General features: G+C 46.6%; 3 protein-coding genes across 9 annotated transcripts in view; all 3 read right to left on the reverse strand.

Annotated features, from left to right (window-relative positions):
- Nucleotides 1–3,399, reverse strand: part of ANXA7 (annexin A7) — a 35,503-nt gene extending 32,104 nt beyond the window's left edge. The window contains exon 1 of one of the 3 annotated variants that reach the window (XM_043983507.1): nucleotides 3,378–3,399. The gene's annotated coding sequence lies outside the window, so the exon portion shown is untranslated. Of the gene's footprint in view, nucleotides 1–1,973; nucleotides 2,046–3,377 lie in introns of those variants that run through there. The other 2 variants (XM_043983509.1, XM_043983508.1) reach the window with 2 other exon arrangements.
- Nucleotides 3,400–5,730: 2,331 nt separating this feature from the next.
- MSS51 (MSS51 mitochondrial translational activator) lies at nucleotides 5,731–11,928 on the reverse strand. Of its 3 annotated transcripts, XM_043983511.1 has the most exons (8): nucleotides 11,231–11,928; nucleotides 9,810–9,900; nucleotides 8,877–9,080; nucleotides 8,470–8,625; nucleotides 8,238–8,362; nucleotides 7,409–7,978; nucleotides 7,077–7,170; nucleotides 5,731–6,818 (listed from the first exon to the last, which is right to left on the reverse strand). In XM_043983511.1, the coding sequence occupies exons 3-8, from the start codon at nucleotides 9,059–9,061 to the stop codon at nucleotides 6,602–6,604; spliced, it is 1,347 nt and encodes a 448-aa protein (XP_043839446.1). In that variant the 5' UTR covers nucleotides 9,062–9,080; nucleotides 9,810–9,900; nucleotides 11,231–11,928; the 3' UTR covers nucleotides 5,731–6,601. The 3 variants fall into 3 exon arrangements, with proteins under 3 accessions (XP_043839446.1, XP_043839445.1, XP_043839448.1); XM_043983510.1 differs by lacking the exon at nucleotides 9,810–9,900; XM_043983513.1 differs by lacking the exons at nucleotides 9,810–9,900; nucleotides 11,231–11,928 and having other exon boundaries at nucleotides 8,470–8,650; nucleotides 8,877–8,999.
- A 2,024-nt stretch (nucleotides 11,929–13,952) lies between these two features.
- Nucleotides 13,953–16,400, reverse strand: part of PPP3CB (protein phosphatase 3 catalytic subunit beta) — a 48,033-nt gene continuing 45,585 nt past the window's right edge. For all 3 annotated transcript variants that reach the window (XM_043989887.1, XM_043989888.1, XM_043989886.1), the window contains one exon: nucleotides 13,953–15,575. In XM_043989887.1, coding sequence (XP_043845822.1) covers nucleotides 15,397–15,575 — 179 coding nt within the window. In that variant the 3' untranslated portion in view covers nucleotides 13,953–15,396. The remainder of the gene's footprint in view (nucleotides 15,576–16,400) is intronic.

Consider the following 16,400-nt stretch of genomic DNA (forward strand, 5'->3'; position numbering starts at 1 on the left):
TGGCAACACCCACTTTCACAAAAGAGAGGAGAAAATGCCCCAGTTCTCCCAAACCATCTCCACCCCATGAGTCAGTCCCATAAGAAGGGAGTGGATTTCTCTCAGAGCCTCATGTATGTGGCATGATGCCCAGTAATGAGGCAGCTGTTGCAAATTTATCAAACTAATGAATCCATGTTTAACAGAAAGGGTGAAGGGTGACAGCCTAAAGCCCCTCTCCCCATAGAGACTGTTTCCCAAAACTGTGTCCAGAAGAAACATTGAAACCAATGAGTCTAGATGCTTGAATAAAGCACTAAATTGGGAACAGGGATCCTTCTAAGTACAGACAAAGCATACAGGTGAGATGATTTGGGGAGCCAAAGGCCTGACTGCCCCGCAAATATCTCCATTACTAACCTACCTAAAAGCCTCAGCATTAGTCATTCCTTGAAAGGGGAAAAAAATACCTATGAGTGTAACTCATTAACAGCCATTATCAAATTAATATAGATTAGATACTAATATGACACCTGTCAGACAGCAAGGCCCTGACTGGCTGTTATAAACAATTGAGACTTCATGCTCACCTCTAGCTTTTTGGTTGACACTAACTTCCCTACAAGGAGATGGAAAGATGTCACTATTTGCTACTGCTGCTCAAAGACCAAAAACATCTGGGTTCCTCCTTGAAGTCACACATTTCAGAGAGCAGTTTTCAAAGATTTAGAAAAGAAGAATTTCGTCTCAGCACCCTGCTAGTGGTGCAGATTTGATCCGATTTGCTCGTTTCCTGGAAAAATCTGTTCTTCCGAACAGAGTCTACCACGGCAGCTACCTGAACAGGTCAGAGTGCACATAAACTGGGGTTCTGGTTCAAGCAGAGCCAAGTTTCCATTCTACTAGGTTTCCCCTTCTCTTCCCACCTTCCCCCAGTTGGGGAGGAACTATGGGTTCAGCTCTGAATACATCTCCAGCCCAACTAAATAGTGAGCACGATGAAGAAGCTGGGGAGTTCTCTCCAGAAAGGGGAATGGGGTGGAATGGGGTGAGTGGTGGGGGGTTATCATAATCCTTGACCCTGGTGATGATGGTATCGTCTCTGCTGCCTATACGGACAGAAGTCACCCGTTTTTAAGAAAGGAAGGTTTGGGGACTCCCCCTCAAGTCCTATGGGGTGTGGGGTTGAGCCCAGCTAGGCCGTTGGAGGACAGGCTCCGCCAGCTTCTCCCCAAGCTTTCAGAAAGCCTGGGCCGGTGGCCCACGGCAGGACCAGCCTTCGCTAATTTCAGAGACGCTGGTCAGCGGTGGGGGGTAGGTCGGGGGTGCTGTCTGAGGATGGCCCCAAGTAAAGTGGCAGAGGAACATTCCATCCATCACAGTCTGCGGAGGGATGGGTCGTTCATCTGGCCACCACTACTACCTCTCCGGGGGAAGGCGGGGGAGTCTCGAGAGGGCATCCGCTAGGGCAGCCCTGGGGGGTGGGGGGCCGTGGACCGGAGGCGGAGAGGATCCCTCCTCCTCCTCCCCCCAGGTCTTCCACCTTCCTTATCAGGAGGGTGAAGACCGAAACACCAACGGGAAATAGGGAGGAGGGAGTGACGCAGCAGATCCCGGACCCCGCCCGCCTGGGGCTGCCGAGTCCCCCACCCCCTTCCAGGGCTGGAGGCTAGACCGTGGGCTGGCCCCAGTAAAGGACCGAGGAGAGGGGAGAGGGGAGGGTACGGAGGAGGGGGGCAAGAAGGGATAGCAGAGGGAGGGAGGGGGCGAGAGGGGAGCAAAGAGGCAGGGAGGGGATAGGAAGGGATAGGAAGGGGTAGGAGGAGACAGGAGGGAATGGGAGGGGGCAAGAGGGGAAGGGTCCCGCTCCCACCTCACCGCGCCCCCGCCCCGGCCCCCAGCGCACACCTCCGCCCCCTCCCCGCCGTGCCCGAGGGAAGCGGCCCAGGCCCGGCCCGGGTCGGCGAGGGGAGGGGGCGGCCGCGGCTCCTCACCTGCCCGCGGAGTAGCCCAGCCGCGCCACTGCCCCAGCCTGCCCGGCCCGCAAGATGGAGCCGGGGCGGGGCCGGGAGAGGGCGCGGGGCGGGGCCTGGCCCGGGAGACGGAGCTTGGGGTGCGGTCCCCCTCTCCCGCCCTATCCCGGGGGCCGGGGACCGGGGACGGCGGCCGCAGAGCCCCGATCCCTCCCCGCCTCCCGCGTCCCTGTCGCCAGGAATGGTCCCCCTGGTCCTGTCCTCGGGCCCCATTGAGGGGCCTTCTGCGCCTCTAGTACCCCCCCAAGATCCCTATACGCCCCCTTCCTTTCTGAGGGCTGGGGTCCTTGCAAGGCGCGACCCGGAGCTCCCTGCTAGCCTACCAGAGCCGCCTTCCCCAGGACACTGTATCCTCAAACGCTGAGCCTTTAGGTGGGCCCCATAAGGGACATTTTCTACCATCCTTAGGAAGGCACCAGCACCTTCAACCATTATTTCAAATATTTCACCTACAATGGATCATTCAAGAGGCTTTCTCTCTCTCTCTCTCTCTCTCTCTCTCTCTCTCTCTCTCTCTCTCTCTCTCTCTCTCTCTCTCTCTCTCTCTCACACACACACACACACACAAATACATGTGTCACCACCTTTCTTGGCCTCAGTTTCCTCGTCTGTAAAATGAGGGGGTTTGACTAGAAGGCCTCTGAGGTCCCTTCCAGCTCTAGAGGGAGAAAAAGCTAGATAAGGGCCAAATAGGCCCTGCCTTTGAGTGTGGAGGATGTCGTTGGTATTAGGTGAAAGGTCTGCAAAAGAAGCAACTTTGCTCAGACCATCTCCTATCCGTGAAATATTCTCCCTCCACGTCCCAGGCAGATGAAATGCTGCTTATCCAAGTCATTTCCTCCAGGATACTTCCCTCTTTTGAGATTTCGTGGAACTCTGGGCCACCCCCCCACCCCCGCCAAGGCAACTGGAATTAAGCAACTTGTTTAGGGACACACACAAGCAACTGAGAGCAACATTGAACTTAGGTCTTGCCGACTCCAAGGCCGGTGCCGCTCTATTCACTGCGCCACCTAGCTGCTTCAGCAGTCTGCTTTTAATGGTCAACATATTTTCACGTGCACATTTTATGGCTTCTACCCGGGTAAAAACTTCTTAAGGCCTTGGGGAATATACATAGCCTTAGACACCACTGAGAAATGTTTAATTTGAAATGTGGAAAGTAGGTGAAGACAGATGGCCTAGGTTTGAACCCGTACTGCTCCCAGACTCTATTATGAGGGGACTAGGCTGGAGTTCCTCCCATCTCTAAATCTATATAAATATGAACTGAATGAACCAGGCAAACAGTTACTGCTACTGCACTGGCCACTATTTCCCAAACTGTGTTGTCCCTAGCCCCATTTTTATAATTCTCAACCTTACCATCTGAGCTCAGATCATCACCTCCAACTCCTCTCCCCAGCAGGATTGTGGACTTTACCCCTGAAATCACTCTGGGCTGATAGGGTCAGCTTTGGCCTTTCTCTTGCCGGGATTCAGGGCACCATGGCATTTCTGGGCCATTAACATTTCATACCTTCTCTGCCTTCGTGTGTTATCTTTCCCCACAAGAATGCAAAGTCCTTGTTGGCAGGGTCTGTCTGCTTGTAATATTATGCCTAATGCTTAACACGGTGCCACAGCACATGTTAACCACTTAATAAGTGTTCTCTCTCTCTGTCATCTATCTACCAGTATACTCTTAAATTTCTGTCTCCATCCCTGAATTCTCTCCGAAGCTTCAGTCCCAAAGTTCCAACTACCTGCTGGACATCAGCTGCATATGTTACAAGGCACATCAAGTTCGACCCAGCTAATATTCCTATCTCCTCTTCCTCCTCCTCTCCTGCAATTCAGACCCCAACTTCTGAGACCCTGGACCTCTGATAACCTCTAAAGCCTCCTGACTCCGGGGTACTTGGAACCCCAACTCTTTGGCTTTTCAGCATTTGGTCAGTCCTTCCTAGGAATCTCCACTTGAGAGGGTTCATTTGGCAAACCCATGCCTGTCATATTCACCTCTGAACAGCCTCAGTCCAATAACCACCTTGCCCACTGGGTAGCTCCTCTCTCCATTTCAGGTCCCCTTTATGTGTTTTCCGCCAATAGAATGTAAATTCCTTGAGGGCAATGATTGTGTTTTTCCTTGTATTTGTATTCCCAATGCTTAGCAGTGCCAGGTACAGATGTGTCTAAATAAATGCATAGCTAATCCAGTCTAATCTTAATTCATCTTTTTTTTTTTTCTAGTCACCTTCTCAGAACCTGGTTTTTGACTCCTGTTACTTTCCCCTACAAATTCAATCATTGCCTGATCACTCTTCCTCCACCGTGAATCCTAGATGTCTTTTCATTCTCATCACCACCACATTAGTTAATTCACATTCTCATTCCCTATTTCCTAGACTACTGCAATAGCCTATCGAGCTTTTACTTCTCCAATCCATTTTACACATGCAGCCGGATTGATATTCCTATAGCAAAGTTCTGATTGTCATTACCCTACTAAATTGTCTAAACTTTAGTTTATTCTCCCTGTTTTGTCCCCAACTTACTTTTCTAGCCTTTTTCATTACTCTGTGTATGTTCTACATACCAGCCAAATGGATGTGTAGTGGAAAGGAAGTGGATCTAGGTTTCATTCATAATTACTCACTACCTGTATGATCTTAGGCAGATTACTTGACCTTTGGGGTCTCAATTCCCTCATCTACAAAATGATCTAGATCACTTTGGTCTAGATCAGGGGTTCTTGACCTGAAGTTCACAAAGATCCCTACCCCTGCCCCAAAGAGTCCATGCAGAGATTTCAGGCGATCTATGAACTTGGATGAGGGGGAAAAAAAGGCACCTTTATTTTCACTAGCTTCTAACCAAAATTTAGTGTCTTTTTTCATTATTTTAAAAATTATTATGAGAAGGGGATCCATAGGCTTTCCCAGAATGCCAATGGGATCTGTGAAACAAAAAAGGTCAAGAACCCATGGTCTAAATGCTCTCTAAGATCTCTACCAGTTCTAATTTCCCTATGGTCTATGATATTCCCTTTTCCACCACCATGGCCTAGACCAAAGCTTCTTAAACTGTGGGTCCCCATATGGGGTCATGTAACTGCATGTGGGGGGGTCACAAAACATCTGGGAACAGTAAAAGGTTATATATACCAATTTTTATATACCTATATACCTAGGGTCTTATAAAAAAAATCTGGCAAAAAGGGGCACGAGTGGGAAAAGTTTAAGAAGCCTTGGCCTAGACTGCTCTACTTCCATACCTGTGCTCATATCATTCTCTCCCCTGGGACACCCTTGTCATTCTCTATGCCTTTCCAAATTCTACCCATCCTTCAAGGCCCAATTAAGATGTTTCCTGCTCAGGGGCAGCTAGGTGGCACAGTGGATAGAGCACCGGCCCTGAAGTCAGGAGTACCTGAGTTCAAATCCGGCCTCAGACACTTAACACTTACTAGCTGTGTGACTCTGGTCACTTAACCCCAATTGCCTCACTAAAAAAAAAAAAAAAAAGATGTTACCTGCTCGACTGAGACCCCCTCCCCCCAAAGTGGTTTCATTTTATTTGTATGTATCCCATACTAGTCACGGTATTATAAAGTCTGCATCTTAAACACGGTCAGCTTCTCCAAGGGCCCGGATCGTGTTTTGTTCATCTTTGCACGTTTCACTGCATTCTGAGCACACCACAGTAGCTCAAATCAGTATTTTATTGAGTAAGCAGTAGCATTTCATTCACCCAGCTGGGTCACAAAGGACTCACAATGTATGTGTTGGGAGAAAGGGGGGAGAAGGTGATCAAGCCCTGCTAAGGCTGCAGGAAGGAAGGCCTAAAAGCACATTCTGAGCTCAAGAAAGACAAGAACAACACAGAGACAAGCTGATGGGCCAGGTTTGAAAGACAACGCTCAATCATTCACCTGACAGAGCAGAGAGATGCCATCTTGGGGTTCTATCTGAATTGTTTTTTCAGCTTAACAGGTTAGGAGCTGCATGACTTGGATGGAGATAGCTCTGGGGTCCAACAAACATACCGGCTGACTGTGTGACTTTAATTGGCAATGCTTTGGACAACTAAGACTAGGTTGCAGAAGTGTGCTGGCAGGAGCTTCCTCTTCAGGAGTTCCCTATACCAAAATCACAAATCTGATCCAAAGACAGGCAACAGAGCTAAACAAGTGGTTTCAGACACTAAAGAAGTTTATTGGGCCAGCATGGACCTTGTGATACAGAGGAATTCCATCAGTCCAGGCCTAACGCCCCACAAGCAGACCTGGAATACTAACACTAAAGCAGTGAGGCAATTCCAAGGACAAAAGTGTGAGGATAATTCATAGGAAGCAGCAGAAAATGGGGTACTTAGGACACTTCTCAAAGGGTAGAATAGGCACTGATTCAGGGACCACTACCCCGCATAGTGGATACAGATCTCAGCCTGGAGTTGAAAAGACCCAAGTTCAGATCTGCACTCAGGCAGTGACTAGCTGTATGACCTTAGGCAAGTCACCTAATTGCTGTCTGCCTCAGTTTCCTCAAGTGTAAAAATGGAGATAATAAAAGCCCTCATGGGGTTCTTTGGAAAGTATCCCCAGCTATTTAAATCCTATTATCCATTCTTCCTACTGCTTCTCCATCCAGTTGTCGGGTTGTCCCCCGACACATGATGTAGTGAGCGCTGCAGTACACGGATGGCTTGTTGGGGTTGGTATAGGCTTGCTCAGGTTTAAGGGAAGCAAAAGGGTTATCTCCATAAGCAATGATTCCAGTCTCTAGTTTCATGAGGATCTGCAGGGAAGCTGTCAGCTCCTGTTGGCTGAAGATGGGGGAGAAATAGCTCAGGACCAGTGTCCCCAACCCATTGACTAGGCAGATTCAGAATAGGGGCTCCGCTCTTCCCTTTCTATAAAGCCTGGGTCTTACTTCATCCCTCACAATACAGAACAGGGCCATGCTCCTTGGGGAGAGCAGACAAGAACAGAGAAGAAGGGAGCCCCTAGTGGGGGAACACAGGGAGGAGGTGTGTGGTGTCTAGGAGAGAATTGGGTGGGGAGGTGTGGGCAAAGGACCTCACCTATACACAGTGAAGAGAGTGGGGATCTCATAATCACGAAGCAGCAGTAGGGTGGGCAACCAGCCAGCCAGCAAGTCTTGGCTGGCATGGAAACCTAACAGGAAGGAAAGGAAGGCAAGATGGAAGGGGGTGAACCATGGGGGTTACTCTAACATCCTTTCTTCCATTTCCATTTCCACTCTGGGTCCAATGGTAGCAGAAATGGCTAGTGACCAACCAAGGTCAATAGTATGTTAATGACTGAGTCCCAAGGACAAGAGGGGAAAGCTCACAGGGGCTCCTTTAGGGAGAACAGAGTGCTCATATTTCCCCTGGGATCCCCCATGCCTTACCCGGATGAAACGCTGCCACAAGGTCTGGCCAGACTGCTTGGCCTGTCTCTATCTGCTCTTCCCAGAAGTCATGATAAAGGCCCCTGTAGCCGCCGAGCTGAATCGTACCAGGAGCTGAGGGTAAGACTGAGGGAAGCTGAGGGAGGGACTCCACAGCCAAGTCCACACCAACCATGATTACTCGGAGGCCACCGTATCCAGGAAACATCTGTATAAGCTCATTGTAAATCCCATGGCTGGTAAGGAAAGTCTCTACATGGGAGGCACCTACCACATGCACTGTGACCCCACCCGGCTGCCCTGTACTCCCCACCAATGTCCGTAGCCCTAATCCCAATGTCAGGGGCTGAGAAAGGGTGTCTGTCAGAAGCCGGCGCAGAGAGCCCCGTAGACTATCTGGGTCTGGACGCGGGCGCCCCACACTGTCCCACAAGGCAGACATTGCGTGACCCCCCAGTACAGATTCCAGCAGGGTATCCAGCTGTGTTCCCCACATTGAAAACCAGGTATCCCAGTCCCGAACAGCCCCTGGTGGCCATGGCCAAGGGCCTGAAGGCAGGGAAAAGTCACCTGAGGGGACAAAAGAGAAAAACCAGAATGAGATGATAGAAAGGTTTGTGTCTGGTAAGAGAGAATACAACTCTCCAAATGTGTTCTGTCCAGGAATATGAACTTCCTTCCCCCTGCCCCACCATCCCCGTGCCCCTCTACTTCACCAGGATCTTGGCTCCTACTCCCTATCCCAACCTATAACCTGTAATAACTTCCCCTATGTCCTCTTTCCACCCATGACCAGTAAGTGTCCCCTTCTGTGTTTCCTGTTCCTCACCTGTGACCACTAGCCACTCCAATAGTCGGTCTATAGCCACAAGCTGAAGCTCCCAACAGACCTTCTTGTGTACTGGCCAGTCTGCCCTCTGGCATTCAGGACTACAGTAATAGACATTTCTGCACCTGGTGGAGAGTAGACCACAGGAGTCTGTACATACAACCACAGATGGGACTCCTTCTCCGGGCACCATCTGCTCTGCCCCCTTCCTCCCCCCCAGCCATCTCCTTACCTCTTACAGCGGCGGAGGACATTAGAGTCAGGGAGTCCATCAGGAAGCACTCGGCACCGAGCGCAGAACCGGAAGGTGTCTTCCAGGCGCTGGAACATGTCACTGAGACTGTGGATTCCGAATCCTGCCTTGGGGGTTCCCCCATTCACCACTGCCCTGCAGAAACAATGTCACAGAATCCCTACCCCCCCCCCAACTCATGTTGTCTTCAGATTCCCTCTTATTTTCTGATCCTTGCATTTCCTCACCTCCCCCCACCCCCATCCTTTTAGGAACACACAGGCAAGTCATGGAGGGAAGGGGTATGAGGGATTATTTAAAATGCTTTATTCACACCTCCTAATGATAGCCCCCCACCCCCACCCCCAGCACACAAAGCCTTCTGCTCTTTAAGGTTAAACTCTCACTTGTATTCCTCATAGCTCTTCATGTTCAGCTTTTGAAGGATAACCTGGGATAGGCCAGGGACATTATTCTCCAAAGAGAGAAAGCCAAGTTCATCAATGCTAGGACCTGAGACTGCAGGGGCCAGGGCCACCTGAGGGGAAACCACTGGTGCAGAGTGCTTCCTGCGCCGTCTCCGAGGAGCCATGTCAGCTGGAGTCTGTGGCCTAGATGTACAACAGCCTTTTGAGGGTTGGATCCTTGTGGAATAAGCCTGCCAGAGCTGACCTATCACAGCTTATTCAAGTTTCTCAGAAGAGGGCACTGTTCAGATGCCAACAAATATTTATTGAGTGCCTATTGCACACAGAGCCCCATAATAGGGAATTTTGAATAGCATGAGAAAGCAGTTTCTGATTTAACCATCTATCTGGAGAGCTAACAATCAAATTGTGGAGAGAAAAAACAAATGGGAAAACATTGTAAAATTTATAAAAGACACAAACAAGTATAACTTGATATTATATAAAACCAAGCACATAAATACTTGGAGACTATGTTTGGTGAAGCCATCTTTAGTGAGGTGGGGCTAATCACAAAGTTTTCCTAGAAGAGATGAATTTTTAATTGGGTGAACAGGGATTGGTGGAAAATGAAGCTTTTTTATGAGATGGAAAATGTTGTTTGTAAAGGCATAGGCAGAAACATATCATATTAAACACGGGTGGTTGGACCAAAGGGGAGTTGGAAACATCTAGGCCCATGAAAAAATCAAGGCAAGAGAGAATATGGCAGTTTAGAAGCAGTAGTGGTGAAGCCTGGATACATTTTAAGGTAAAGGAGGAATGTTATAATGATGTCGAGACAGAGGGACGACTTGGCAATAACCACCATAAGTAAAAGAGGAATGATGGTCAGTCGTTATGATGTCAGGGACATGAGACTTGATAAATTACCTGCGTTGTTAGTGCAGATAAGAGTTCTGGCCTTGGCATCAAAAACTTTCTAACTTCTGGGTTAACAAGAGGAAAACTCCTGGATCATTCTCTGGGGGCAGAACCAGAGTTAGCAAAAGACCAAGCCCTAAAACCACCTACTTTCTTACCCAGCCTTCAATCCTCCTAGTTACACTGACGAAGGGCCAGGCCCGGGACTACTGAACAGATCAACCTGAGCCATCTGCTTCCCTTATGCCCTCTGCCCGAAACCCCCAGTAACACTGAAGAAAGCAGGGCTTTTGCTGTATACGGGGAAGGAGACTAGTTAACTCAGTTACTCACAGCAAGACTTTAGCACTCAAGTTAGAAAAGTCATCCTGATGGCTAACCTGGAGCTCTCCTTTAGAAATGGAAACCCATTAAGGCCAGGAATAAGGAAATCTCTCTCTTCCCCTTATAGATCTCTTTATGGACAGGTTAACACATGGATCCCCTAGGGGTCTGTCCCTAGGAAGCAGTGGGAGAGCCACTGCTGGCAGTGTCTGGAGCAGATGCACAATGCAGAGAAGACAGGCGTGATTTCCTGCAGGGGGTTAGGAGTTAAGGACTGGAGAGGTGGAACCAGGTCTATGCATTTGCATCTATATATATCACTGTCCTCATGTCTGTGTCTGAGATCCAAATTCAGGTTCCCTGACTACAACATTCCTGGGCTCCCTGAAGTTTGATCAGGTTAGCAAAGGAAGAGATGGAGGCCAGAAGTAGGGAAGACAAGGGCAAGAACATGCAAGGAGACAGAAAAGGGTAAGAAGGTGGAAACTGAGTCTCTGAGAGCCATCACTGAGCACTCGGAGCCTCTTCACTCGTCTTAGCCCATCCCTATGTGGGATTACCTCAGCCTAGGAAAAGTTCATTTCTAGTGAGTTAGATTCAACTACTCTCTAGCTTCTAAGAGTAGGCATCCTCCCATAGAGATGATACTGCTTCTCTCACGACCCAGAGCCCTGGTCTCAAGCAGCCCCAGGTCAGACTGAAAGTTTCCATATCAAACCCCTTAGCTTCCCCCTGCAGGTTACTAAATCAAAGTCTTTTTTCTCAGGCTCCAGTACCACCCAAGGGCCCATCTGTCTGTTCTTATCTGAAATTCTTATTTTCTGAGTCACTCATCAGCAATTAAAAAATTGATTTCCCACTCCCCCCACCCCCTGCCACCTGGGTTGGGAGAGGAAGGAAAAGGAAGTGTGGGATGTTGGGGAGTCTTCATGAAAAGGGGAGAATAAAAGAGAGAAAAGAGCAGAAAGGCATTCATCTATTAATTTGAATATGCTCAAATGGTCACACTGAGCTCCTTAATCAGTGATTAACACTCTCCTAGGGGATAAATGCTTCACTCATCTAGAAACTAAGCAAGAATATAAGTTGATGGAGAAGTGACTTACCCTGCTAAGCCCTTGGTTCCTTCCTTCTCTTTCTTTCAAGTGAAGTGAAAGCTTGATCTCCTCAGACTCTGGTCTATGGCTGAGCTACAGCTGTCCTCTGCTATCACTTTACTCTCCAAACTGCTGAAATGTTGGACCCTTGTGATTGAGTGTCCCCTGCCAGCCAGACTGCCAGGACCAGATTCTCCCTAATGAGAATAGTGGGGGGACTGGCTCCCTGCCAAAGACCCGGCTTACTCTGACCCCTATTCTTTGCCAATACAGCTCAGGTGGCTGTCAACACTCCTCAAATTCACCAAAGGATGGCTAGGAAAAAGGAGACACCAGACAGAAGTTGGATCCTTGGCCCCGCAGGCTGCTTCCAATCCTGAACAGTGTTTTTATTCAGTCCAGATCTGAATCTGCTTCGGGGAAAGTCATATGGGATTTACTGATCAGCATTTCGTTGGCACGGGCAGTCACTGACTCAGGGCCTCAAAGAATCAGGGTCGTCTGATTAGGGCAGGGAAGGCATGAAAGAACTGTAGGTACCAACTGTGTTCAGGATAGACTCTCCATCAGTACTGTAGCAGGAGGTCCTTTTTCATATAATTGATACTCTATATGCCAAACCTGACAGGATTCACTCCAGGCTTACATATTCTTCAGAATACAGCAAAAGAGATGGTAAGAAAAGCTCCACAATAAACAATGAAATAGGCAGCCAGGAAAGTAGCTTAATCAGTTCCTAAGATTCATTCTCCCTGAAAGGAAAGTGAAGCATCTCTGAATGGAGGTGTTGCCAGGCTGGCTCTATCTTGCCTATTTCTTCACGAGGAGGTATGATTTCTAGGAAATGATAGATTAACTCTCTGTCCAACCTAATTCATGCATATGACGAGTGCATATGACAGAGGTGGACCTGTTGTGTCTTAGCAGTTATACCCAGGACCGGGTCAGCCAGCTTTTCACTTTTCCAGCCAAGAGTCACTGGCATTAACTATAGACAATTGGGGCCAAGGAATTGGTTTTTATGTTCATCAAAGACATCCCCAGTTCCTATCCACTTTGGGTAGTGGTACGTTCCAGGACCAAAGACCAGTAGGGATAGTCAGCTTCATCTATTTTTACAGGGGGCAGGCTTTGCACGGCTGTCTCTGGCAGCATTACCCTACATTGCAACCATCACCAAAAAGCAGGGTACGATCACCAGTATCCTGAAATGTTGCCAATCAAGTCCACTGCCGCTGCCTGTGTACCGAGAATGCATCACAGCAGGCGACCCATAGCTGTTCAAAGGCAACTTCAAAGCACAAAGTAGGCATTTAATAAAGACTTGCTGATTAACTGGAAGGCAGAATAAAAGTTCTAAGGCCACCGAACCACAATGTGACTTTCTATTTTCTACCTATTCACAGCTATGTGGAGGTAACAGCAATAGGTGAGAGAGACTTGTGAGGAACAAATGGAACTAAGGAGTGAAAGGAGATTCTTTTTGAGGCTTCTGTTTTACCTTTAGTCTTTTGCCACAAGAGCAAATCTCTGTCAACAGGGTCAATACAGAAGAACTGGGAGACTTAAAAGGGGGGAAAAAAGTCTGTAGGGTTTTTTTTTTTTAAGGTACAGATGACATGAGGGTCATGCTTTATTAGGAAAGGGAGTGATAAGTCCAATGAAACATCTTTAAATCACCATGTATGTTTTCTCAGTGTGTACCTATCTTAGGAGACATTCAATTTCTTGGTATCTAGATCACCACAATACACATTCACTTCTCAAAACTGCTTGATAAATACTTCTACACTTTGCAATGAAATAGCTCTGAAGAGCAGATGGGGCTTCTATTCAAGAACAGCCAACATAATGGTGGCACTCTCGATATGCACTCTTTTCTCTCCCTTTGTCATTCCTTGCCAATGTCACCCCAGAGGCAACATTCCCTGGGCATGGTGGTGAGACTCGGGGGTAAAGAGGGTGATAACTCTTAGTATAACAGGCTGCCAAGTGCTCAATCAGAAAAGATTTTAGAGGTGCACATTTCCCGTACACTAACTGTATCCTAAGACATCCCTAGGTTAGTGCTTAACACTTTTAGAGAAAGTTTCCGGGATAAAAAGGATGACAATGATTTAAAGAGAAAATAATTAGTCCTTGAAAAAATATTGTTGTTTCCCTCTGGAATGAGGAAAAGTCTATAATAACTATTTTAATGAATGCTTATAAAACACTTTAATAATATTAATACTGTCCAATAGTAATACCCCAATTCCTACCAATTCTTTCCTATTATTTGCAAAAAAATCCCTTTTCCCTTAGTTTCTAGGGAAAAGTATCAAAGATGGGAATTAAATAGCATATAACGGCAAAGTTTCTACTACTAGTGGCTAACACTAACTGTGAATTAATTCTAGGGTACAATAATATTGCCTGCAATGCTCGACATTTTCTTTTTGGAAATTTTACAACAAATATACAGTATACTCTTCCATCCAGATTTAGGTGGCAAAAGCACAAATACAATGTCAGGAAAATCAGATTTTTCAGAGGGCAGGAATTTAACCTGTCAAATCACCAGAGTCACTCACTATTGAAGGGATAGGATACTCTTTTTAAAAAGAATAACACTCCGGCTCCAAGGCACCCACTGAGCTGAAAAGACACAGGTTTGGAAAATGTTCCAATTTGTGAAATCTAAGCCAGGTGAGATTAGACTACAGCTTCCAAATAAAACCCAACACAGAGATAGGAGCAGCGGCCCATGCATGGAATTTATTGTGTGCTACTGTTTATAAAATATCCAAATAGTCCTGCACATGCATAATATTTCCAACTTAGACAGGAGACCACACAGGGTGCACTTTCTGGCAAACAAAACAAGAGATGCTCCGCTGCCTGGACTTCTGAGCTGTGTTCCAGGGCATGAGGTCACCAAAGTAAAGGGAGATACCAGCTAGAGCGGCAATCTAGACAGACCAGTAATTGTGAAAAACTAGCACATGGTTCCATTTATTTTTTAACCAAGCAGTCCTGTAACTATCAAAATTAAAACTTCAACATGCAATTTTGACTTTACGCTTCCACGAATGTCTGAATTGTTGAGCTGAACCATAATTTCTATGCAGCATTTGTATGAACAAAAACACTTCCAGGACATTTTCCATTTCCTTTATAAGAATTCATAAAAATTATAGATAGAAAGCCAACAGCTCTGTTGGCTACTGAAGTAATTTGAATACTCACAATAAACTAAAAGTCCCCATAACATCTAGGCAACCTATACATGTCGTACCTGTACATCATAGGCCTATATATTAAATATTTGCAAAATGAAAACATGCATACACAAAATACAATGTCAAGTTTTACAGACATGATCTGAAGTAAAATTTACTTTGACAACGTACAAGCTTTTTTTTTTTAAAGATACCTTAAATGAGCAATTCTGTAATTTTATGCACTTTTGAAATTTAGAAGTTTTCTTCTTAAATCCCAAGGGTACAAATCTCAAAAGATTTGGGCAAAAAAGATTCTAATTGAGTTTTTGGATCTGTGATCAAGTAACAAAGTTCTGCCTTGAGACAGATTATGCATCCATAATCAAAAACTAAACTATAATACAGAACTAGTGAAGACTGTAGACCTGAGGTCAACACTTTGAACATTTGCCAACTGGGTTTTTTGGTATTTTCCCCATGATTCAAAAATACAACTTTGTAACCTCAGAATTGTATTTTAAGACCATTCTAATATAACCTTTAAAGACATTTTATGAAACCAAAATCCATGAATAAATAGCATTTAGGATTGTGTCTGAAGTCTTGATTGGAAAAAAAAATCTAGTTCTATTGGGGGGCGGGGGAGGGAGGAATTCTCATTTGTAAACTTAAATGTGTGAATCACAAGCATAAATGGAGGTCAAGATGCTCTCCACAGAAAACAGCCCCCAGTCCCCTTGCTTTCTACTGCCCACCTTGGCTCGGCTGCCAGCAATGCAACCTCATCAATAGCATAGCACGTCCCAGGGCCCTCAAGCCTCCTTCTGGGGAGGGAATTGGGGGTCTTAAAAGCACAATGGTTTCTCCAAAGGGACCGGTGACATTTACAGTCAGCTTAGCGGATCCCTCTGGCTCCTTGGGTGTCCTGTCCATCTGGGGCCCGAGATGCGTGAATCCCCGGGAAGCCGTGGGTCACTGGGCACTGTGGTTGCCAGTCCCGTGGTTCTCAGTGGCATGTGCGGTGTTCAGAGAATTGAAACCATCTTGCTGCACAGCGTCTTTCCGGGGTGGCATTCTCTCATTGATCCTATCCAAACCTTTTGCTTCTTCAAAACTGCAGATTCTATGTGGTGGAGAGAATCCTCGTATTGCTTAACAAAATGCAAATTTGATAAGTCAGTAATAGGAAAAAAAAGCCTAACTTCAAAAAATAATAATAAATGATTTTTCTTAAAGATATAAAGTTAGCCAAAGGAGCAATCATGGCTTTAAGCAGCACAAAAACCTTCTAAGTTGAATTTTCCCCCTAAAATGTTAAATGACAAACATGATTTAAATTATTTGAAAATAAATAGTAGAGCATTATGGATGGAAAGTGTTAGCATAGCCTTAAAAATCAAAATCAGAAAAAACCAAAACCCAAACCCATCATAAACCAACCAATGGCCTCAAATTGACCTCAGTCTGACCTCTCTGCATCAGGCTCATTCTAACTCAGACCCTGAGATCTCCACTGAATGATAACCTAAGGAAGTGATTAAGGTAGGGCACTGAGGAACCACAAGGTTTCTCTTTGGCTGCCTCACAGATCTGTACCAGAAATATGAGGAGTCCAAGTTAAAATTGACTGGGATTAGAACTACTGAGGAAGCCTGGGAACGACCACCCTGGTACCATCTATGTGGAATGAACAAGGTGGTGAAATATCTCCACGAGTTTGGAGCAGAGTAGAGCTGACACCCACAGGAGAAGACTCCTCACTGTCACACCCATTCACCAAGTATTATTCAGAAACCGTCAGCCAAGGCTTAGGGCAATACTTTGCCAACTGCTATGGTTTTCCACTCCATCAAGAAAGGTGCATCCCCCAATCAAACATGCACGAGAAAGATTCCCACACTGTGGGCATAAACAAGCTGTTTCATACGTGCAATCCCTGGGGCTCAGAATCTGTGCACCATGTATCAAACATACGG

The sequence above is a fragment of the Dromiciops gliroides genome, chromosome 2 (assembly GCF_019393635.1).
Source record: "Dromiciops gliroides isolate mDroGli1 chromosome 2, mDroGli1.pri, whole genome shotgun sequence".
In the NCBI taxonomy this organism is placed as follows: domain Eukaryota; kingdom Metazoa; phylum Chordata; class Mammalia; order Microbiotheria; family Microbiotheriidae; genus Dromiciops; species Dromiciops gliroides.